This window comes from Poecilia reticulata, linkage group LG22, assembly GCF_000633615.1.
Source record: "Poecilia reticulata strain Guanapo linkage group LG22, Guppy_female_1.0+MT, whole genome shotgun sequence".
Lineage (NCBI taxonomy): Eukaryota > Metazoa > Chordata > Actinopteri > Cyprinodontiformes > Poeciliidae > Poecilia > Poecilia reticulata.
Window position 1 is genome coordinate 14,876,392 of NC_024352.1, and position 22,690 is coordinate 14,899,081.

General features: G+C 43.5%; 2 protein-coding genes across 5 annotated transcripts; one reads left to right on the forward strand and one right to left on the reverse strand.

Moving 5' to 3' along the window:
* Positions 1–551: 551 nt before the first annotated feature.
* iars2 (isoleucyl-tRNA synthetase 2, mitochondrial) lies at positions 552–10,569 on the forward strand. 2 transcript variants are annotated; one of them, XM_008399639.2, is made up of 24 exons: positions 552–971; positions 1,423–1,545; positions 1,695–1,848; positions 1,931–2,079; positions 2,467–2,516; positions 2,601–2,710; positions 2,786–2,873; positions 3,472–3,587; positions 3,697–3,866; positions 3,994–4,084; positions 4,170–4,321; positions 4,404–4,564; positions 5,025–5,127; positions 5,384–5,477; positions 6,661–6,741; positions 7,124–7,232; positions 7,315–7,417; positions 7,718–7,840; positions 7,925–8,056; positions 8,150–8,256; positions 8,342–8,487; positions 8,572–8,762; positions 9,382–9,526; positions 9,802–10,569. In XM_008399639.2, exons 1-24 carry the CDS (start codon positions 702–704, stop codon positions 9,945–9,947), a joined length of 3,114 nt encoding a protein of 1,037 aa, XP_008397861.2. In that variant the 5' UTR covers positions 552–701; the 3' UTR covers positions 9,948–10,569. The 2 variants fall into 2 exon arrangements, with proteins under 2 accessions (XP_008397861.2, XP_008397862.2); XM_008399640.2 differs by lacking the exon at positions 6,661–6,741 and having other exon boundaries at positions 2,783–2,873.
* A 123-nt stretch (positions 10,570–10,692) lies between these two features.
* Positions 10,693–22,260, reverse strand: rab3gap2 (RAB3 GTPase activating protein subunit 2 (non-catalytic)). 3 transcript variants are annotated; one of them, XM_008399643.2, is made up of 36 exons: positions 22,080–22,260; positions 21,864–21,989; positions 21,199–21,287; positions 20,859–20,976; positions 20,631–20,712; positions 20,497–20,544; positions 20,348–20,423; positions 20,159–20,260; positions 19,959–20,058; positions 19,229–19,327; positions 18,355–18,503; positions 18,184–18,263; positions 17,830–17,922; positions 17,599–17,738; positions 17,292–17,487; positions 17,038–17,181; positions 16,753–16,835; positions 16,603–16,667; positions 16,420–16,510; positions 16,182–16,303; positions 15,894–16,104; positions 15,382–15,479; positions 15,182–15,290; positions 14,942–15,102; positions 14,674–14,848; positions 14,262–14,432; positions 14,070–14,176; positions 13,492–13,558; positions 13,303–13,373; positions 13,182–13,217; positions 12,979–13,107; positions 12,572–12,787; positions 12,406–12,495; positions 12,105–12,329; positions 11,397–11,561; positions 10,693–11,055 (listed from the first exon to the last, which is right to left on the reverse strand). In XM_008399643.2, exons 2-36 carry the CDS (start codon positions 21,970–21,972, stop codon positions 10,897–10,899), a joined length of 4,176 nt encoding a protein of 1,391 aa, XP_008397865.1. In that variant the 5' UTR covers positions 21,973–21,989; positions 22,080–22,260; the 3' UTR covers positions 10,693–10,896. The 3 variants fall into 3 exon arrangements, with proteins under 3 accessions (XP_008397865.1, XP_008397867.1, XP_008397864.1); XM_008399645.2 differs by having other exon boundaries at positions 13,033–13,107; positions 21,199–21,290; XM_008399642.2 differs by having other exon boundaries at positions 21,199–21,290.
* Positions 22,261–22,690: the final 430 nt, after the last annotated feature.

Below are 22,690 nucleotides of genomic sequence, written 5' to 3' on the forward strand. Positions count from 1 at the left end.
TTTATTCAGACATGTTCATACATTAAGTGTTGATTTCATGAGTTTTATATTAAAAAATAAAATTGATGTGGAAAAGTGTTTTTTTCTGTCTTAATTTGTTATTTTGCAATGATGTTATTTATTTATATGTTTTTATAGTCTTCATCTTTAAAATATCAAAATCAGAGAAAAGGAGCAAACGATTGCCTGAAGTCCTCCTATCAGTCCTAAACCCAACCCAAGTGTTTACAAAATGCATGTCCAAGCAGTTTTGTAGGAAACAGTTTGTATCTTTCAAAAAGACCATGATTTTTCTTTTTTTTTTTGCAGTTGATGCTACACAAAAAGTTGATTGTTACATCAAGAATCTGATGGAGGTCCTGGTGACCATTACTGAAAATACCATTGACTGAATTACCTTTTTTTTAATGAACTGTCAGAATTTATTTTTATTTTTTTTGTAAATTTTATATTACGGCGCAGAAACTTCAATAGTTTTCGGCTTTCCGACAACACAACAGCGCACTCTAGCGTGTAATATGGATGAAATATGTCCCAACAGGGACACCGTAGTTGTCCTTTGTGCAATTTCTTCCGGAAGAAACATAGTCAACCAGAAGGACGAAACAAAACATGACAACACATTGACCAAACTCAGCAGCAAGCCGACAGAGACACTTTTATTTTATTTTATTTTGTCCTCCGAGTTACCTCGCCTTTCCATGCTGCTGACTCGGGTGTCGCCAGTGTACCAGACGCTGGCGAGATGGGGACGGAGGTCACAGCGGGGAGGTGGCCTCCTTCTCAGCCGCGCGGTCGGCTGCAGCTCCAGCCGCCGTCATGGTGTCAGTCCCGGGGAAGGCAGCGCTCAGCCCGCAGAGGCTGGTTCCGCCCACGCTATGTACCGGGACACAGTGCTTCTTCCTCGGACTGAGTTTCCCATGAAACTGACCGGACAAAAGCTGCTGGACCGGGAACTTCAGATCCAGCAGGTACAGCAATTGTTAAATGTAGACACACCCCTGATTAAATGCGAGATTTTTGTGACGTAAAACTAGACCATAATACACAATTCCATGCTTTTTTCATTCAAAATCATACTTAAGAGGGACCAAGACTGAACAGCTCAGTTAGCCTGGCTGGAGTACCCAGGGAGAACCATATTATACTGTAAATCTCTGTGACAGTTAATTAATTAAAATCCACAAAAGATGCATGTTTTTGATTGTAAAGTGGTGAAATATGGAAAAATGAAAGAGGTATTAATACATTTGCAAGATGACTCAATTTGAAATAACTTGTATTTGGGATTAGTACCTTGAGGATCTTTGTCCTGTCATCTTTCAAAGCAAGTATTAACACAAACATTTACCATAACCTAAAGCAGTTACTGTATTTTTGTTAAATGCACTAATTACTTTATTGCATAATCTGTTTTTGCAGGAATGTGGTTTTGCAGAGTTGTATTCATGGCAGAGAGAAAGGAAAGCCACGAAAAAGTTCTGCCTTCATGACGGACCACCTTATGCAAACGGGGACCCTCACGTTGGACATGCACTCAACAAAGTAAATATTATAATTCTGTCTTAGGTGTTACCTGCTTGCATTGCACCTTTTTGTAAATGCTGCTGCAAAAAGTTAGTATTTTTTTTTAAATATATTTTACTTACCGGTAGGTCTTTCAACCTTAAAGCTCTTTTACTAATCTTGTTCAGATCCTGAAAGACATCCGTAACCGTTTTGAGATGCTAAGAGGATGTCAGGTCCACTACATCCCTGGCTGGGACTGCCACGGCCTGCCCATAGAGCTCAAAGCTTTGGGAGAACTAGGCACCAGTGGGCTCAGTCCACTGGAGATAAGACAGAAAGGTGAGGATGAAGAGGTTGCTGCCTGTTTTTCATAGAGGTTTCCAGCTGCTATAGAAAGGTTTTTGTGCTTTGCTCCTTCCAGCCCGGGAGTTCGCTGAAGGGGCTATAGCTCGGCAGAAAGCCGCCTTCCAGCGCTGGGGGGTGATGGCTGACTGGGAGCAGTGCTACTACACGTTTGACGGAGCTTATGAGGCTGCTCAGTTAAAGGTCTTCCAGGAGATGCATGGCAAGGTGGGCTCTCTTTAAAATTAAAGTGTCAGACAAAGTTTTAACCAGGAATTGCCCTCAAACTTTCCTTAAATTTAGACTTTTAGGATTTGCCGGTCACTCTTGCAGCATGAAACAGTGTGTTTATTAAATACACAGACACATAAAAAAAAACTGATTAAAAGCACAGTATTTATGCAAATTAGTGCAGATTTTAGCTACTTTGCTCTTAAAAAATGTAAAAAAAAAATATATGATTTGGTTCATTTAAAACTTTTTAGGGGTTCAGGTTGTGAGCTATGAGGACAAACAAGTTCATTTTGTGTGATAAAGACTTAAACTATACCTGGTTTTGAATTGCATTATTTTAATTAACTTTTTCTGGTACTGCCGTCCTCTGTTGCTCTTCAGGGTCTGGTATATCAGGACTACAAACCCATCTTCTGGTCTCCTTCATCCAGGTACGGGACCAACACGCAGCCCCTGACTTTAGACATGTAAACTTCGTCTTGGCAACCTTCCCTCTGCTCCTGCTTTCTTTGCAGAACGGCCCTGGCTGAGGCAGAGCTGGAATACAACCCTGAGCATGTGAGCAGAGCCATCTACGCCACCTTCCCTCTGGCGATGCTGCCGCCAAAGATTTCCTCAGATGAAGGTGAGTCAGTCATCCTCAAAAAAGTTATGATCAATCCTGGAGGGATGTTCTGACTCTCTTTGTGGGTTTCAGCAGGTCTGGAGAATGTTTCGGTGTTGGTTTGGACCACCCAGCCTTGGACCATCCCTGCCAACCAGGCCGTGTGCTACATGCCCAACGCCCAGTAAGTTCACCTGTGAAAGGAAAACTTTCAGTTTGGAAAGTTCTCAGCAGACCCTTCAAATCAAATGGGGTTTATTTTATGACTTTATTAGTTCTGGTTCAATTTTGCTACACATTGTTGAGCTGAAACTGATATTTTTTTGCCATTAGGCTAAGAGAAAAAATCAAACCCAAAAGTATTGATTTAGATTATCTCACCTTCACTGTAGGAAGGATGATGTTCAGTCCTTCTAAAACACGCATTTTTGAAGCGTGAACTTTCTTTAAGCTCATTTTACATATAAGATGGTATGAAATGGCTTTTGTGAATTACAGTACAACCCCAACAGAAAATGTTTTTATCAAAACTTTGTCACCACCAGATGTAGTAAAGCTCATTTCTGAGTGGCTCTTTTTTGTAGATGCAGTCATGTTACTAATCCAGAGTAGATGGCAACATATGGGCTATAGTTTGCTGTGAACCAATAAAAGTCCATCAGATTTGTCGTCGTATTCCGTTTTGAACTTATATTTGGCTGCACCTCCTGTAGGTTCTTTGCGCCCTAATAATTGACAGCTGGTACCAGTAGCAGCATCGTTTTCTTGTTTCTGGTTTGCAGGTACTCTGTGGTGAAGAGGGCCGACTCTTCCCAGCTGCTGCTGCTGGCGACTGAACGCACAGCGAGCCTCGCCGCGCTGCTGGGCACAGAGCTGCAGACTGTTGCCACCTTCACAGGTACTGCTCTGGTATGCATTTAGAAGGATAGGCTGTTATTTTGGCCATTCACTTACCTAAGCATGGCTACTTCCCCTTTCTTTCTTTTTCTTTTTTTTTCTTTGTCAAGGTTCACAACTTGAAGGTGGAATCTGCAAACATCCTACCATTCCTGACAAGCAAGTCCCGTTGTTGCCAGCCAGTCATGTGACAATGGGGAAAGGGACGGGATTGGTCCACACTGCACCTGCTCACGGCATGGACGACTACAGCGTAGCGTCACAGTTTAAACTGCCTGTGGTGTGTAATTTATTTATTTACTTATTCATTTACACTTAGTTTTAACTCATGCACTGCTGCATTATGGACTCAATAAAGCTTTTATGAACATTTAAATGTGACATTCACAAATGTATTTTGGTTGAAGGAGTGTATGGTGGATGAAGATGGCAGGTTCACAGAGCTGGCAGGACCCAAGCTGCAGAACCTCTTGGTGATGACTGAAGGAACTGATGCAGGTAGACGGAGTCGGAGTTAACCTTAATGTTTCTGTATTTTTAAATTTTTTGTATCTTTTGCAACCTACATTGCTGCTTGTTTTAGTGATTTCCATGCTGAACGAGAGCGGCGCTCTGGTTCTGGAGGAGCAGTGCGTCCACAGTTACCTGTATGACTGGCGGACGAAGCAGCCTGTGGTCATCATGCCCAGTAAACAGTGGTTCATCAACACTGCATCACTGAAAGACAAGGCAAAGGTAATGTCACCGCTTTCTGCCGCAATCTGTTCAGGTGATGTCTAGATTTGTGTTTCAACAAAGTCTGCCTCTGTGCCTGTAGGAGGCGCTGCAGAAGGTTCGCGTTCTACCGGAGTCGGCGAGAGGCAGCCTGCTGACCATGCTGGACAGACGGACGTACTGGTGCATCTCCAGGCAGCGGAGCTGGGGTGTCCCAATCCCAGTCTTCTACCATAAAGAGAGCGGCGAACCTCTCATTAACAAGTATGCTGAACTGCAACGTCATTACTGTGTTATTGTCAAGTTGTTTGTTTTTACTAAGCTCTGGTTTTAAATAATTTAATGTTGATTCTTAGGTCTGTAGTGCATCAGTGCATGTTCTTTGATGGAGGAGGTTTTGAATCCAACAGGAAATGAAGGATTTAGAACATTGTCCCCATTTATGCATCGTAGCATGTTCCGAAAGTTACAGATTTTTAAGATTTTTGACCTGGAGATCTCTGGTTTATTGGCTCACGTCTTAACTTTTTTGCTTTCTGGTGTTAAAAAATTACAAACGTAAAAGGAAGTTAAAAATAAAGTAGTACTGGAGTGTTTAGGAAAACTGGTTATTTGTTATTTGCTGACTTTTATGTAGAAAGTTCAAATAATATTCTATCCTGCATTGCTTGACTTTTGTTTGAAGTATGACAAACTAGATCTAACATCCCTGGTTCTTATGCAGATACACAATCGCCCACATAGCGAAACTCTTCAAAGAAAACGGCAGCGACTGTTGGTGGGAGCTTCCCATCGAGGCTCTTCTGCCCCCAGAGGTTCTCAAGAAGGTGAGAGTGAATATTATTTTAAATAAAGAGAAAATTTAGGTCCAACCTTCCAGAATCACTGCAGCTAAACTGTGTTTGTCCACGTTACATCACCCCGAGGTAGAAAAATGTAACATGGCAAGAAAAAAAAAAAAATTTTTTAATTGGATTGGGCTTTTATTTAATGGTAGAATTTAATCATCAGGTTATTTATGCGCCCTTGACAGTAGAGTTGGGAAATGAGAAGTTGTTCTTAGGATGTTTTTTGCTTCGTCAGAGTAAAGCAGGACCAGTGAGTGACTACGTTCGAGGTGAGGATGTTCTGGACATCTGGTTTGACAGTGGAGCGTCATGGGCAGCTGTGCTGGAAGGTATGAGGGAATATTCCAGTTTGACCAAGTGCAAGAAGTAGTTTCAGAGAAAACCTTTTATTCGGTTCTCAGTGGCAACACTTGGATTTGAGGACAAACACTGCAGGAGAGGCATCTGGCACAGACCTTACAGACGTCCAGCTGACAAATTAACCACTTTTTTTTTTCTTTTTTATGACGAACTGACTTTTTTTTGCCATCAGCAGCCGAAAGCTACAATAATTTTCTTTTTCAGTTTCTTGGAACGTAAATAAAAGCAAATGTAGCCTCTAATCTGTTCACTTCATTTTCAGTGAAGCCGCTCACACTGCTTTTAATCAACTCTCCTTTCATTAACTTAAATGTACAGAAAGCTGCTTAGAGCCACTTGATTTATCCCCCTCAACCAGTAAGCTGCTTTGCTGAGGTGCGATTAGCTGCAGTAGCCGTTGTTACCATCCAGGATTATGGAGTCAGGCTCCGTCAGCGCTCCTGGAGCTCTGGAAAAAGACAGGTTGACTGTGTGACCCAGAAACGGTTTAGGAATTTAACATTTAAACATTATTAGATGCTTTCTCAGTTTCTTGTCCCTCCATATCCTTTGTCCTCTGTCTGTGAAGCTGCATGTGCAGCTCTGCTCCAGTACATTTGGACAAAATCAATGTTTTATTTTTTATTACAATTTCTGTGAAATAGGATGCAAATTATACAATAACGTGTATTTTAAATTGAGCAGTAAAACATGGTTTTAGTTGGTTTTAAACACAGCTGAAAGAGAAGGATTGTGATTCCTTGCAAATGTATTTATATTCACTGAACGTATTTAGGGCACCAGTCCATCACAGGGCGTAGCAATACATGCTAATACATACATAATACATGTGTAACTAAATGCTTTTCACAGCTAAAAATACAGAGCAGAAGGAAAATATACTGTTGTCTTTCTTGCAGGATTGGAGTGTTTAAGCTGCATCCATCTTCCATAACCCTTCTGACTGTCACACTGTGTGATAGTCCATCTAATCAAATCTTAATAAAACTCATTGGTGTATGTGGCTTTATTCTGGTAAAAGAAGTTCAAGGGGTGTTAATATGTGTATGTTTAAAATGCTAAACAGCGACTAATATGTGTACTTATAGCAAAAATAACAAATTGCTTTCCTTTGACAATGACATTGTCTGTCTGCCTGGATGTGATTTCTAGAAGAGATGGAGGAAGCGTCCGAGGAGCCTGAATCCCGTCTCAGCTGGCTCGCCGGCTCGCTCCGCAAACCTCTAGCCACAGGTTATTCAGACGCTTACCTGCAGGGGGCGCTGCAGGCTGATCCGTTTTATTTTGCCTGCCTGTTTCCTCCTCTTTTTTTGGAGAAAAAAGTTTTTCTTAATGTGCTCGGCATGAATCTGAAGCTCTCACAGCTGTCTGCATGCAGGGCTTTTTTTTTTTTTCTTCTACTTTGCCTCGAAGAGCACTGTGACTGTTCTTTTTCCAGGATTGATCCCAACTACTTCTCTTTGCTGTCACTTTGCTCTGTAGAATGACTCAGGTTGACATTTACCTCCTTAATGACCAACAACAACTGGTGGTCGTCGTCTCTGCAGACCGTTCTGTTGTCCGGGAAACAAACTAACTGCTTCTTTCCTCACTCCATCCTTCTGCCCCCCTGCAGAGTCGGACCCCAGAGCAGATGCATATGTGGAGGGGAAGGACCAGCTTGGAGGCTGGTTTCAGTCCTCGCTGCTCACCAGCGTAGCCGTCAGGAACAAAGCGCCCTATGGGTGAGTCCCAATGAATGAATCTTAAGTAAGAACTCTCACATATTAAGTTTCATCTCTTCTAAATGAAATACACCTGTTGTAGAGCTCTGGTGGTCCATGGCTTTGCGGTCGGTGAGAAAGGAGAAAAGATGTCCAAATCTCTGGGGAACGTTGTGGATCCTGATGAAATCATTAACGGAAAGGAGGTGAGCTGAGAAAAAAACAAAATCAAATTCAACTTTCTGCTGGAATATATTTGGTTCTTTTTCAAATTATTTAAATTTATGATGTTGGTGAATGAAATTATATTTGTGTCAAGATAATGAAAATCAGAAACTGGGATTAATTTTATTTACTAGCATTGATTTGTTTTTTTTATATAGCCACAACTCTGTCCTTCTTCTTTATTCACCCAGTTTATTTTTTTTATTTATTTTTTTTATATTTCTTCTCATTTCTTTGTGTTGATGATGATCAGATTGGATAATCTCTCGTCTCTCTCTCAGGACGGCAGCGTACCGGCGTACGGGGCAGATGTTCTGCGCTGGTGGGTCGCAGAATCAAACGTCTTCTCCGAGGTCCAGATTGGACCCAGCGCCCTTAACTCGGCCCTCGACAGCATCAGCAAGGTACCAGAGGGACATATAACCTTCTCAAAGCCTTCCTTCCTGCGTCTCCTCTTCCTCATTCCTCTGACTGGTTTTATCTTCCAGTTGAGGAACTCGCTCAGGTTTCTGCTCAGCAACCTGCAGGGCTTCGACCAACGCACGCAAGCCGTCGACCCCCAACAGATGTACTATATTGATCAGTACATGCTGCACCTGCTGCGGGAGTACAGCATGAAGGTGCGTTGAGGTCGGACTCTTCTTGACAGTTTGCTTCCATACCAGTGGCTCGCGGCTATTCTAAGTGGCCTTGATGCTTGTTTCTCTGTCCAGATTACAGACGCCTACAGCGAGTTTGATGCCGGCAGAGTGATCCGTATCCTCCAAGCCTTCATCTCCAGAGACTTGTCCAGTTTTTACTTCAGCGTCATAAAGGACAGGTGATTGATTACCTTCCTCGACAGCATAACCGCATGTTTCCACATCTCCGTTCTTGCATCTTTTCTCGATTCCTCCTTTGTTCAGGCTGTACTGCAGTCCAGAGGACTCGCTGGGCAGGCGATCATGTCAGACTGCTTTAGAGGAAATTCTGGATGGCGTGACTCGATCTGTTGCTCCCATCCTGCCTCACCTAGCAGAAGAGGTCTACCTGCACGCTCCAGGACACGACAGTATGTGTGTCGATGGCTTCGTAGCGAAACAGTCTAAAATATTAGCAATCCGTTTGCTTCTAAGCAAGAGCTCTTTTGCTGCAGAAGCGGAGACGTTATTCAGAAGCGGGTGGATCAAAAGCAGCTCTGTGTGGCGGCGCCCGGGTCTGGAGGAGGCTGTGGAAGGAGCCTGCGCCATCCGGGACTCCTTCCTGTCTCTGATTCCTGGTAAACATGCCAGCAAGTATGATCTGACGATTGCCATCGAACCGGGACTCCTGTTTGAGCTCATGGAGGTAAGAATCACTTTTGAGCAACATTTTCCAGGCCTTCCTGCCTTAACAATGTGGGTAAGGAATGAGTTAAAATTCATCTTAATACAAAGTGTGAAAAAAAAATTTCAGTATTCGTTTTCCTTTTGTGTCAGTAAGAAAAAAAGGCACTACTTGTCATTTTTGTCCTCCTTCATGATAAAAAATCAAAGTAGGAACTGCACTTTCGTAAAAGACAAACTCATTGCAATGATGGATGGATAATTAGTGGCCAACATGTTAAAGATTTATGGGGATATTGTAATAAAGAATAAAGAAAACGGTTGGGAAAAAGGTGATCACAGCCAATGTGGCAGATAACATTTTTAGATATGTCATTAATTTTGTTTGAATGTTGTAGAATTTAACATAAAGTGCTTTGATCAAGGACAGCATGCCTTAATCTCTGCAACTTTAGAAACATTTTTAATTAGTTCAAGAGTTGTAAGAAAAAAAAATCTCCCGTACACAAGATGTTTTTATATTGAATAATTATTAAAAAATGGCTTGATTTAACATTTTTAAACCAAGCCTGATCCGCCTGCAGCTTCTGTAAACCGTCTGTATTGGATCAAACTCTCCCATTTCTCATCTTTTTTCTCAGTCTCTCCAGGAAGAGCCCACCTCCAGCGACTCCCAGCTGGCCGAGCTGATGATGGCAGCGCGAGTCAACCTGACCAGCAAACTGCCCCGCGACCTGCATCCCGACGCCCTGCTGAGCCACGGCACCTTCCTCATCAACCTGGAAGGTGAGATGAGTCCAGCATAAAAGTGCTGATAGCTGCGATACCTGTGGTTCTGCATCGCTTTGCGCCTGTAAAGCCGTGTTGATCAATAGAAGTTTCAGGCTTTTCAGTTTTTCTTTGGAAGAAATGAAAATGAAACAAATCTTCCTAACAGGAAGCCAAATATGCAAAAATGAAGACATTTGCACTTTATTGCATAAAGGGAAATTAAAAATGATTTCTCCTGTCGGAGCTTCTGTATCATATTGCGCCTGGCAGTAATGCGGTGTGTATTCTAGGTGGCGTGATTCGTGAGGACAGCCCCTACAGCATCGCCGTGATGCCCACCTCTGCGGCGCGCTGCCCGCGATGCCGCCGCTACACCTCAGAGTCCGCAGACTGTCTGTGTCCGCGGTGCCAGACGGTCGTCTCGCATGCCGGCTGACACGTTTGTTACCAGGACAACCAGCGCACGTCAGGATCAAGAAGTTGCTTTACACTCCCAGTGGGAACTGTCGCTCTGGCTGTTTATAAAAACTTTGACTTCAGACCTTCAGTAAAGGTTTTATGTTAAATAAACAAACCATCATAGCAGATGTAGAATAATCCAAAGTCTCAAGCTGTAGCTATTCAATGTGCTCATGTTTCCTCAATGAACTCAAACCAAAAGTACTGAAGTCTACTGTAAATAGTTGGGAGATAAAATGGACTGGATATGAGCGTAGAAGGGATGCTCTCGTTTAAATTTGTTGTTAAAAATTTCACATGTGTCACTATGTGACTATAGTAGGAATGTATGCTGGAGAGAAGATGGCATGGGGGAGTTCCTGTATAAATTCACCTTTGTATAATAAAATCAGATCCTTCTTTCGCACTATAAATATTTGGATGTGCTACAAAGAGTTTTATTCTTCTTTACGTTCTGTAAGTGAGCTAATCTAGTCCAACTTTTGAGAAATGTTTTTATTCTGCATCAGAGCCCTGCTGGACATCAAACTACAGAACACAGGATGCGGCTAATACAGAACTGTCTGTATATATAAATAAAAATAACATCCTTCTCTTCATTTATGATACACGTGTTGCCTGTGCGAAAGCGGAAATGACCGATTCGGGTCCGAAATGCCCCACAGGACTGACGATGAGATACAGTAAAACTAACATGCCCCGATCCTCAACATGACTCATCCTGAAAACAATACACAAATATTTAATACCATTTATGTTACATGCACAGAAACCTGATGGGCTAATAAAAGAAACAAAAAGTTAAGAGCCATTTTCTTTAACACTGGACTTAAATCGGAATCAACATGATTTAAATGATGAAACATAGATGATGATAATGATTTCTAATGTTCAGCTGTGGGGTTTTAGTGCCAAGTCAGCGGAAATCAGTCCTCAGTGGACAGAGAGAGGACGTCCACGGCTTCCAGCAGGTGCAGGGCCAGGCTGTACTGGGCGTGGTTCTCTGGCAGCATTTCAATCAGATGGATGACCAGTCGGCTAGTATTGGACAGAGACACCAGGGGGCATCTCAGCTCGCTGGGATCCTGCAGCATACAAGACAATTGTTAGATGTCAAACACAATTACACCCAGCCGAATTTGAGCACTAAAACCAGAAATGAAAGCATTTAGTTTCCTCTTCAACATGTGAAAATTGGTCAACTAGATTTAAAAGTGGCTTTTTTTAAGCTAAATGTTGGGTGGCCTAGTTAAAGGATCTCACAATATGCTGCTTTAGAGTCTTCTACAAGCTGCTGTGACTACATCAGGCAGAAATGACTCCAAATACAAACTACACACCCTGGCGACCTGTGCCGGGTGCACCCCGCCTCTCGCCCACTGAAGCTGGGCAGCTGCACCCCTCGCAACCGTTGCCATTGTCTTACCATAGCCTTCAACCAGGTGCAGAGGGTTGGAGGCAGGCGGGCCAGCAGCTCCATGGCAGCCTGCGTCTGGTTCTGGTTGTGAAGCAGGGAGTAGCTGAGCCTTTGACCGGTCAGAACCAAGAGATGGGAGCCCAGAACTTCCTTATCTTCCACCTGCAGAATCGCCTAGAAGGCAACAGCGAGTGTCAATGCAGAAGTTATTTCTCTATATAGTATTATTGCAGGAACATAGAAAATAAATGCAGAAATTGTCATTGTTTATAGAACTGAAGCTGATCCCAAGCATCCAAAATTCAAATGTTCACCAGGCTCAAATGACCAGGATTCTCAGTCCTTTTGGTCAATTTTTAAAACGTGAATACAAAAGTTCATAATGAATTTAACTCAGATGTTTTTATAACAGTCATACTTGACGTGTATTGAAGGATGGGTTGTGCAGATGGAAGGACGAAATAAAGTTTGGACAGACAAATGATCTTCCGTACTTGCCCTGATCTGGAAAATTCTTCACTGAAGTTTTATACTTTTCCAGTTTTTGTCAAACAGTTTAGGGCCCCTGGTTTTAGATTAATATCAGTGATTTCTCTACAAACCTTTTAAATGTTTTCTGTGGCTCCCTGAACATTAATTTAAACAGATGAAAAGACATTCTTGCCGTTTCAAAGGCAAATGTTTAGAAATATGGCAAGACTCAAAACTGTCACTCACCTCCTCAGCTCGCAGGTCGAGGCCCTGGTTGTAAAGCTCGCAGACGAGGTGCCGGCGCAGGATGTCTGGGTTGACCTGCAGCAGGGATCCCAGGTCCATGCACAGGGAGGGCCACCAGTCCGCTTTCGGCCCATCAGAGGGCAGCGACGTGAACACAGGCGCTGGGGAGGAGCAGGAAGCGTCGTCTGTCGCCTGCACCCATCCAGTCAGCACCCGCAGGAGGAACTTCACCAGAACAGGAAGTATGAATGACGACAGACTTCAAAGATAATTTGAATTTGCATTTCATTCCACCACTCACCTCCTGTCGTAGTGAGACCAAGCCAGGATCCATGTCTCCACTGGGCATCAGCTGGATGGTGGTCAGATCTCTGAAGAAAGCGTTCTTACCCTAAAAAAACCACAAATACAGACTGAGATGCACAAAATCTATGACAACAACCTGCTGCGTTCGTGTGTGCGCTCACCTTGCTGTCGAACAGACTGAGCGGTTTGACTTTAACGCTGAAGCTCATGGCGGCGTGCAGAAGCGTCGCCAGCAGCCAGTGGTGCTGCACCAGAGGGTAGTGAACGCCTCTCTGCTCCAGCGCTAGCTCGGCTATGGAGGCAGGGCCCTCGGCTCCGCTCCACACCTCCTCCACGGAAAGCTCCGGAGCTGGAATCTCCTCCATGGCTGAGTCCGCCTGCAAGCACCCGCCCGCTTCAGTGAACCCAGCGGCTTCACCGGGCCACCCGTACGCATTCACAGCAGAGCGACATGCGCCAAACCCAACACCCCTCCACGTGCATCCTCATTTGTGAGGCCTAATTAATATTCTTATGCCAGGCGTTGTCCACTCTCCATGCTTCGCTCGTGTTCTTTTCATTTACTTACATAGAAAGGTATAAAAGACAAAGAGCTCTGATTCTTAACCAGTAATCCAGTCACCTCCATGAGGATCTGCAGCAGCTGGACGCAGCAGCCCAGGAACGACGTCATGGCTTTGTCTCCGATCCCAACATCCTGACAACAGAAGCACAATTCCTCCGTCTGTGAACCTGAACACTAAACACCGTGTTGCGCTGAGACAAACTTACCCGTCGACATAAGCGATCTTTTGGTGCTTTCCCCACCTTAAGAGACAAAGCGCGTCATTTTGGCTCAAATAACGACCCAAAGTATATCTAGACTACAGCAGCTTGTAAGTTTGTGTCTCACCTTCTCCATGAGGAAAGCAGCTGCAGAGAAACGCTTGACGATGAAGGTACTCCACATCATTGTGGAAATGCCTGGAAAGAATCATTGGATTTACATTAAAGAAGTTTGGAAATATATTTTGCAGGGGACATCAAATGACTGATGAATATCAGGATTTCCTTTGTATTATTGATAAGCAAAAACACTGACCTAGTTGAATGTGAGGACTGGTGATCAACTTCAAATGTTCCACAGCAAAGAATAAATATCGGCCCTCCTAGACAGTGGAAAACATGAAAATATGTATAAATAAAACAAGAGTTATCCTTATTCTTCTGTACTTATTACAGTTGGGAGCCTGACTACACATTTTTATTCCGCTGAACATTTATGGTTCTCTTCCAGGCAGTCGATTACATTTATTAGGGATGTACTGAGAAGTTAGATGATATGCTTGATCTGCTGACTGGAGACCAGCCAGTCAGAGACTCAAAAACAACCAGGACACGCTGACAATAAGGCTCTTTGTTTTAGACTCTGTTACTGAGTAAAGACGACTCAAAGTTAAACTACTTCCAGGTCCAGTGAGGTGTGAATGAAAGTAAATACTAGAATCAAAGCTTTGTCAGGAAAGAGTTTGGAGTTCTACCATTCAGTGATTTTTAATCATTTGAGGAATACAGGAGGTCATTTTGTGTCACCGTTATAAAAGTGTACGTTTCAAAAATAAAGCTGGTATTCCCTAAAAGCACTAGTGTAAAATCAGAGCAGCCAGTGTATCTGTGCACCTCCGGGTCTTTGTTCCATTGCACCACATATTCCCAGCAGCAGTGGGCGAAGAGCAAGTCGGGAGACAAAGAATCTGGAAACCGCTGACAAACTGCCAGCAACAGCCCTGAGAAACAAGGACAGAAAAAGTGTCATAATGTGAAAATCCATAAGTAATCTAAAATCTATGTGAAATATCTCCTCATTGCCACCTGCTGTCCTGTCTGCCTCCTCCTGGCACTTCTCTGCCTCTTCTCTGTCCTCTCTCTGCTCCTTTTGGTCACCTGTATCTTGAGTTTCTTTCCTCAGGAGAATTTTCTTCAGTTGCTCCGGCGCCATGTTCTGCCTGAACACCCACTTGGAAACACTGTCTGCAATACCACCTTAAAAGACAAATGTAAGGAGGAAAACCCAAGATATAAAAAAAAAGCAGTTCTGTCCCCTCCCCAGTAGTGAATATTAAAAATAATACATGAAACACTTGTCATTCATTAGCCCATATATCTTATGAGTTCACATATTCTTATTCTGCATCTGATCTGAGAGCATGAATGAGTGGAATTACTGGAAATCATTCAAAAACAAAAATAAAAAAACTCCATCATCCCTTCCTGCGTGTGTCACCTGTGCCTCCCTCCTGCAGCGTTTTGATGGAGCACTGAACTACAGCTCCCCCTGCTGTCCCCTGAGGAGAAGGCACCAACAGAAGAGCTTGCAGGACCAGAACGTCCTCCAGCTGACGGACGCACACCACCCACTGCTCCAGCTCCAAAGACACGGCCTCCCACTCTGACTGCAGCTGTAACACAGCAGAGCAAAGCCCAAACACTGAATATTTCTCTCAACGGCTCATAATCTCACAGCTTCCACATTGGCAGGGCGATGCTGTTACCTTGCTGTCAGCCCTGCTTGTGATGCTCGCCTTGGCGGCGCGGTGAGCGACTAAAGCAGCCAGTAAAGCTGCAGCAGCGTTGTGAGACTGGATGCATGTGAATCGGACCTGCTGCCACCAGGGGGAGACAGACTGCGTATCCCAGGACTCCTCGACAGCACCTAAAAACAAAGGAAAGAAAATATATCACCTTTGTTTTCTAAAGCTATTTCCCCTGGACTCATTGATAAGAACACAAACCGTCCATGTTGCTAAGTGCGATGAGCAGCGTGTGCAGGTTTTTGACCGTTTCCACTGGCTTCTGAAGCACTTCCTTCTCCCTTTGCAGCCACACACTCATCAACAAAGACTACAGGTGAGGAAAACAGGCATTACCAAACCCTGGAAAAGTAAATGATATTTACATTTCTAACTTCTCTGTCAGTGGGACGTAATCTTACCAGCAGCTGCTGAGGGCTGATGCCAGCCAGCTGTAACGTGTCACACACTTTATGGGTGGGACTTTTACCACATAAACAGCCCCAAAACATAAAATTTCCTGCAAAGAACAAACAACAAAGGCTGGATTAAAAACACGACTTGAGCAGATCAAGCAGTTTTCACAAACTCACAAAACAGGAAGTCAATCTGATATAAACCCCAATAGTTCTTTAGGTCTTTTGAAGTTCTTGTTTGTATTTTGGCAACTTTTTTTTTTTAACACATTTTCATTATTCATTTATGTTTCATTTTTTAAACTTTAAGTATAGGACCTAGAAACAGAAACCATAGAAAGATGACATTGATAAATGTGACTAATAATAATTAATTAGTAGTAATTTGTCTCGGTTTATTCAAGACAAACGTTATTATAAATGAAACAAACGTCTAATTTTTTTTTTAGTAGTGAGATCATTCTACCAGCCTTTCATTACACCGTGTCCATTCAGGAGTAAAGGCCTCAAACTCTCACCAAGCTGGTTCCACTCTGCATCCGACCTGCGATTCACCTTCACCTCTCCGTCCTCGGCACACTCCAGCTGAGTGAGGAAAGCCTGAGCAGACAGCGGCGTGTCGGGAGAGTCCTGGGCGAAAGACACCGAGGGTTTGCAGCTGAGCTGTGCGTAGCGCTGCAAGGTGGGACCGACACGAGACAACTCCTCCTCTATGCCTTCGAGGGAGTCCTGCTGAAGGGGAAAGGAGCCCGAGTTAGAGGGCAGGAACGCCGCGTTTGGTGTCGTTCATGCGTTTTGCCACAGACGTTTCCGGAGCAGGCCTCTGTGTCTGCAGCCGACTGAAGCTGCTGGATGTCCGAGTAGAGCTGAAGCAGCTTCAACTGGGAGGAGCAGAGCTGGAGCAGTGATGCTTCCACTTCATCTGCATCTGTCGGGCAGAAATACAAGCTTTGTTTATTTTAAGCAGATTTTAATTGAGATATGCTTAGTTTTGCCCATTTATTCACAGAAAACTTTCTTCAGAGGTGAAATTATTCGCGCTACCTTGTTGCTTCAAAGCATCATGTAAGGCACTAGTAACGTTAGTCAGACAGGAGGCCGCAGCGTTCCTGTTCGACAGCAGAGACTCCAAAGCCTGAAGGGGATCCAGAGAGAAGATTAAGGATAATAACTATAAAAAGTACAAAGAATCATTTCATTACACTTTGATTTTTTTAATCTACAAACCTGCTTCTTAATGGCAGGGTGTTTGATTTCCAACAAGACACTTCTAGCTTCTCTCTCCAAGGAAACTGCAAACCAACCAGACAGAAACCATGTGAGGAACAGTTCAGCGTCTCTGGGACTTCACTCTGCTGTCAGTCGCGTGTTCATTACCAGGGTCCATGTCTCTGCTCTTCAGCACGGCGCTCAGTCTCTTCAGCAGGTGCATGTCTCTGGCGCGCTCGTTCTTTTTATCACTGAAACAGAGAGACCGAGAAGGCCGACGGGGTAAGCCGTCACAAGCTTAACATTAGAGAAATAAACTCAGTTGTAGATCTTCTTAAGCTGTGATAGCTTGAGAAGACCTCCGACATCATCGACTAATGTGACGGGCACGGGTTCAGATAGAAGCTGATTTCTCTTTGTGGCATCTGATCAACAGCCCTGCTTTGTTCCAACCTGAGGGCCAGATGGAAGGGGATGTTGATGGTCCTCAGAGCTCCTGTGGTGGGATCCAGCAGACACACCTGCTGCGTGTGGAGCTGCCAGCCCTGACTGGTCACACTGTTTACTCCCATCAGATGGTAGCCGGCATAAAGCAGCCTAACAGAAAATCAAGTCCACACATTTAAAAAAAACAACAACTTAGAAACAAATAGATGTCACAGCTACTTTAAGCTCAGATTTGGTTGAAGTAAACAGACGGAGCGTACCTGCAGTGTTTGCCTACGGTGAATGCGCCGACTCGAGGACCCCGCTGCATGGCCCACACCTCCAGGATCCCCCGACGGGGGGCGTAGATGATGAGGAAGAGGGCGTGGCGTCTGGGGAGGGAGGCAGAGGGCGAGAATTCCCGATCCCCACGCTCCTCCTGAACTTGCAGCCACCCCAGCTGGGCGTCTCTGTAGCCTGTCATTCAGACCAAATAAACATCTTTACATGGTCACGTTTGTTCACTTAAAGATGGAATGGAGAACATCTCGATTCACTTCCCCTGATGATGGTGGTTTCCCCTCTCACCTTTCCACATGCGGATGGTGACGCCCCTCGCCAGGTCCAGCAGCGTCACTCTACCGAAGTCATCCGTGACTCCAGCAAGCGTGTTGCAAGGCGACAGACATATGGACTCACCGTGGCGCCGGGAATCTGGCAGACCGAATCTGAAAGTCCAGGATGTCAGGTTTAAGGACAAAGGCAAGAGTTTTGAATATCAATATGACTCAGTTAGCATCCAGATATCATGAACAGTACCTGATCGCTAAGGGGGTCGCCGGCTCCACTTTAGGTTTCTGTTTCTGAGCTGCTTCCTCTTCATTCTTGTTCTTGTTCCACCCCAACCACCCACTGAGAGCAGAACGGCAGGAGAAAAACAAAACAACAAAGAGAGGAGATAATTAAAACATGACTAGAAACAGGAGAAGTGGCAAAACTTATATCATGTATAATTTTGTGTTTCGAAACATGCTCTTTATTTTTTAAATTCATATTCTGGACACTATCTACACTGATTTATTTTTGTCTTGTGCATCATGTTCTCGCTACTTCAGTGTGTCAGGATTCTTTTTGTTCAGTTCTGATGCAAATGTTGCTCGCAGATCTCCGAACCTGGCAGCGTTGAAGAGAGCTGAGGTGAGTTTGCTGGCCACAGCCAGAGCCACGTGGGACAGGAGAGGCTGAGAGTTTCCCTACAGACACACAGAGAGACTGTCGCATACAGCTTTCCACAGAACAGACAATTACACAGCTTTAACACTTATTTACTCTCATCACACACACCTCCACTGCGTAGTAAAATCCAGCGTACGGCCCAGTCCCTACAGTCACAAACTGGCTCATGGCAGGGGGGCTCCCCTTGACTGATGCATGGAACCCCCCCAGGATGGACGCATTCTTCATTTGGTCAAATACACACAGCGTCATCACACCTGCGACCACAGGACAGAAATAATTGTACAGCTAAAGTACAAAGTAGAGCAGAATGCTGAAATGGAGGAAGATTTCATCACTGGAATAGAAGCTGGTCAGATGTGATGGGAAGATAGATGGAGATAAAACCAGATTGATCAAGGAGGAAAACCTGATCGATGAAGGAAAAGACTTAAAACTAGACTGGAATGTCACCTTCTAGGTAAACGACCTTAAGCTTACAGCAAGATCAAATCAGATACAGAATGACTCAGTCAAAGTCCATGCCAAAATCCAATTATGAGTCTGTGGCGAGACATGAAATGTGATATTCACAAAGGATTTCCATCAGATGGATCTGAGACTGAACTATTTTTCAGAAAGAAAAAATGACATAAACAGGAAAATATGCCAAAGTACTAACTTTGAAAAGCTAGATACCGAAAGCAGACGCACTTTTTAGATTTTAATTTAAGATACTGAAATGATTCCTTCAAATTCACATCTCTCTTCTAATTTGTGTTGCTCTGTCCATTAAAATCCTATGAAGTACATTCAGGACTCTAATGTCACAAAATGTGGAAAAGTTCAAGCTTTACCAAGAGGAGAACAATTAAATTAGCCTCTTATGTTTGTAGATAAAATGCTTTAGGAACTTGTTTTAATATTTTGAAGGCACAATAGTCCAGAAAAGAAAGACAGATTGTGAGCAATCAACTCATAACTGCTCTGAAATGTATCTTACCCACACTGCTGTGGTCCACGATGGTGTCCATCTCCTGCAGACCCCACTTCTTGTAGGCCAAAGGAGGAGGGGGGACAACATCACTACCTGCTGCTGCAGCTGCACAGTGAGAGACAGTAACACCTTCAATGTTCAATGTTTTAAACATTTCCATTAACAGACACGGTGTGGTAAACACACTTCCATTTAAAGCCCTCAAAGCTTTATTAAAAAAAAAGACATAATGGAAAAAAACCCACTTCTGCCTTTTAATGCAAACACAGAGGAGAATCTTCTTTGCTAGAAGACTCACAGATGCTAACCACTCAGCAGGCGAACACACCCTCATACTTTTTCTGATTTCATAACTCCAAATGCAAGAATCACTCAAGGCCTTTCTTTCAACATCAAGCTCCGTCTCAATAAATAAAATGATTCCTTCAGTCAGGATGCAAGCTGCCGGAGATAAACTGAGGCCCTAAACATCTGCATTGCAGCTACTAGAAGCACTGATCCTCAGAGCACTACGAGCTAAAATCCCAACAGCAGATCTCTACATAGCAATAAGCTGCTAACCTGAATGCATCAAAAGAACAGGTTATGTCTCAGTTGTACTTGAAAGTCTCATAGCAATCACTACATCCAACCAGCCAGCAAGAGAAAAACACATCTGCGATTATCTCCGAAGAACAATTAGCACCACATGAGAGGCCTCCCTTCCTGCTGTGCATAACAAGTAAAGCAGCTGTACCTCTCGCCACCTGGTTCCTGCAGGCCCGCAGCGACTGAAAGAGGCTGAAGCCGTCGATGGTGACCAGAGCGGCAGGATAAAGGATGCTGAGCTCCTCGTGCTGCAGAGGGAGATTATCCGTTAGCTCATAACTAACACTTCAACCCCGGGTATTGTGAAACGTTTCAGCTGCAACCGATGCATTTGGGTTTCCCTTTTACCTGCTCCGTTACTCCAGGATGGCGAGGGATCTTGTAGGTGCGACATTTGAGCCTCAGAACAGGGTCCACGTGTAGCAGCTGGGCCAGGAGAAGAACCCCACTCTGATTTGATAACACAACAGGAAAAAAAAACTGTTACCTAGACTGTCTGTGACTACAAGAGTTGAGGACGCAGAAACTAAAGAGTACCTCTGTGTAGAAGCGGACATAACCGGATGTGAAGCCCACAACTATGCAGGTCCAGTCGGGCCTCCCTGTGGAGCTCCTGTAGTCCAGAAACATGCGGTTATGATATGGTCGTAATGTTCTTCTACAACTTGCTAGTAGGTAATTCTCACCTCTTCTGACTGGCCAGGGGGATAGCGATGACACTGCTGACACGCTCTCTGAAGAGAAACACATTACTCTGTGGATTACTGTCACTTCTCCTGTTGTCAGCTGATCTATAGTCAGAGTTTTGACCTTGTCTCACCCTTCTTCTGTGCTGAGGTGTCCACTCCAGGTCACGGCCAAGGTCATCTCCTCTCTGCCACTGTCATCTGTGCGCCACTTTGCTGGAAGAAACCAAAGCTTGCAGTTAAATCACAGCGCTCCCAATACAGACACTACAGAGAACTGTGTGTGTGTGTGTGTGTGTGTGTGTGTGTGTGTGTGTGTGTGTGTGTGTGTGTGTGTGCGTGTGATGGTTTTAATTTCTGACCTGAGAGGAAAGCAGCTTTCTGTTCTCGAGCCACAACCAGCAGGTCGGCGCAGGGCGACAAGGACACAACGCAGTCCTGAAGCCATGGCTGGCTCTGCCCCGACGGCTCTTCCTCTGCCTGCAGAGGACAGCCGGTGTTTGGACATGAAGGAGAATTACTACCTGACATTCTGATGCTTGCAGAGATTTGAGACTTGTAAGTGTTTCTGTATGCAATTTCAAACACTTTCAGTTATTTCTCTTTAAATTATTAACATTTACTCCCTCTACGTTTCAGTTTTTCTGGACATTTTGCACCCAAATACATAAGACTGAAACAGAGACAAAAAAAAACTCAGACCTTTGTGGAAGAAGCAGAATCTTCCTCCTTATTTTCATCGTTATCCCATCCCGATTCCCAGTCAGAGGTATCCCAGGAAAGCTCGTTTTCTGCTGAGAAACATGAGAGATGATCTCAAAGTCTGGATTATCCAGCAATCAATTCAAAGCAATAACTCAACAGTAATAAACAAAAAACAACTCTCAATGGAGTCACATATTCACATTTAGAGCGAGAAAAACTAAAAAGATTACCATGACAGAATAGACGCTTAAAATAATCTACTAGTTTTATAAATTCAATTTGAATGTGTTCTTTGTTTACAGCGAAATCTCTCGTTGCATTACATTTCTTTGAAGAACTGCAATCAGTAATAGTTTCTTATATAGAAAATATTAAAAGTCACAGGAATTTGAGACATCTACATAAAGCTCAGACAAAAGGAGGGCCATGTTTTCCTGTTAGGGCGCTGGTAACATATGGATTAACGACACATATAGCACCCTACATTAATTCAAATATTCCTCGGTATTTAACAAAATAATTAAACCTACGTCATTATTTCCATCAGGACAAACATTTCCTTGGGAACATTTCGGATTCTGCATTAAGCTAACATTACTCCATATAACTGTTTCATTGCTGCAGGAGCATCTTCACCAACATTTAGCACAGGTAAAGCTCACCTGTTTGATTCTTCTCTTCTACTGACTCTTTGCTCTGGTTCTGGAACAAGAAGTCCCGGACTGTTTTGAGCTCTTGGAGCCGACAAAACTCAAACAAGCTGCAGGACATCCCTCTCCCGTCCTGTCCTGTCAGGAACCGAAAAGAAGTCGAGGAAGAGAGTCAGTTAGCTTCCCTGCTAGCAGTTCAGAAGAGAAGCGCTGCTTTTGTCAACTTACGTTTCCGAATTTAACTTTATGACAGTCTGTTAACTAAACAATGCTCCTTATTGAACTTGCACAAGCCCTTAGACAAATTTCAATAACTGTCCGCTGGGTTTATTATGCCCATTATCTACTGCTTCCACCCAAATCTGTTGATGACACATCATTAGCATAACAACACTTTTCTGTTTCCGGGTTGGGCCTGTGTAGGAGATTTTCAAAATAAAACGTTAACGAGAAACGCTTGTCTTTACATGAAATGTCAAAACACACAGGCTGGTCGAGAAAATGTGCAGAACTCAGTGGTAAATAATAAAAACAACTTAATCTTGTTTCAGGTCTGAGGTTTCAAAGTTTTCCAGGTCCATCGATTATGTTCAGTGACTACTAAAATTAGCTATTAATTAATTAAAAGAAATTTATTTATTTATTTATTTATTTATTTATTTATTTATTTATTTATTTATTTATTTATTTATTTATTTATTTATTTATTTATTTATATTTTCTACTCAGACAAATACAACGAGTTCAGTATAGGAGGTTACGGAGCAGGCCTTCTGTATCTATGAAATTGATTCTTTAGCAAGAATCAATTTTCAAGTAGCAGTAAGTATGATAACTAT

Excerpts from the sequence above, each read along its gene's own strand:
- iars2 (XM_008399639.2), top strand. The coding sequence starts at position 702 with ATGCTGCTGACTCGGGTGTCGCCAGTGTACCAGACGCTGGCGAGATGG. Across the intron at positions 1,849-1,930 it reads ACTGGAGATAAGACAGAAAG|CCCGGGAGTTCGCTGAAGGG; the intron begins GTGAGGATGAAG and ends TGCTCCTTCCAG. Across the intron at positions 6,742-7,123 it reads CCGCAAACCTCTAGCCACAG|AGTCGGACCCCAGAGCAGAT; the intron begins GTTATTCAGACG and ends GCCCCCCTGCAG.
- rab3gap2 (XM_008399642.2), bottom strand. The coding sequence starts at position 21,972 with ATGTCCTGCAGCTTGTTTGAGTTTTGTCGGCTCCAAGAGCTCAAAACA. Across the intron at positions 17,923-18,183 it reads GCTCTCTTCAACGCTGCCAG|TGGGTGGTTGGGGTGGAACA; the intron begins GTTCGGAGATCT and ends TTCTGCTCTCAG. Across the intron at positions 17,182-17,291 it reads ACCGTAGGCAAACACTGCAG|GCTGCTTTATGCCGGCTACC; the intron begins GTACGCTCCGTC and ends ATTTTCTGTTAG.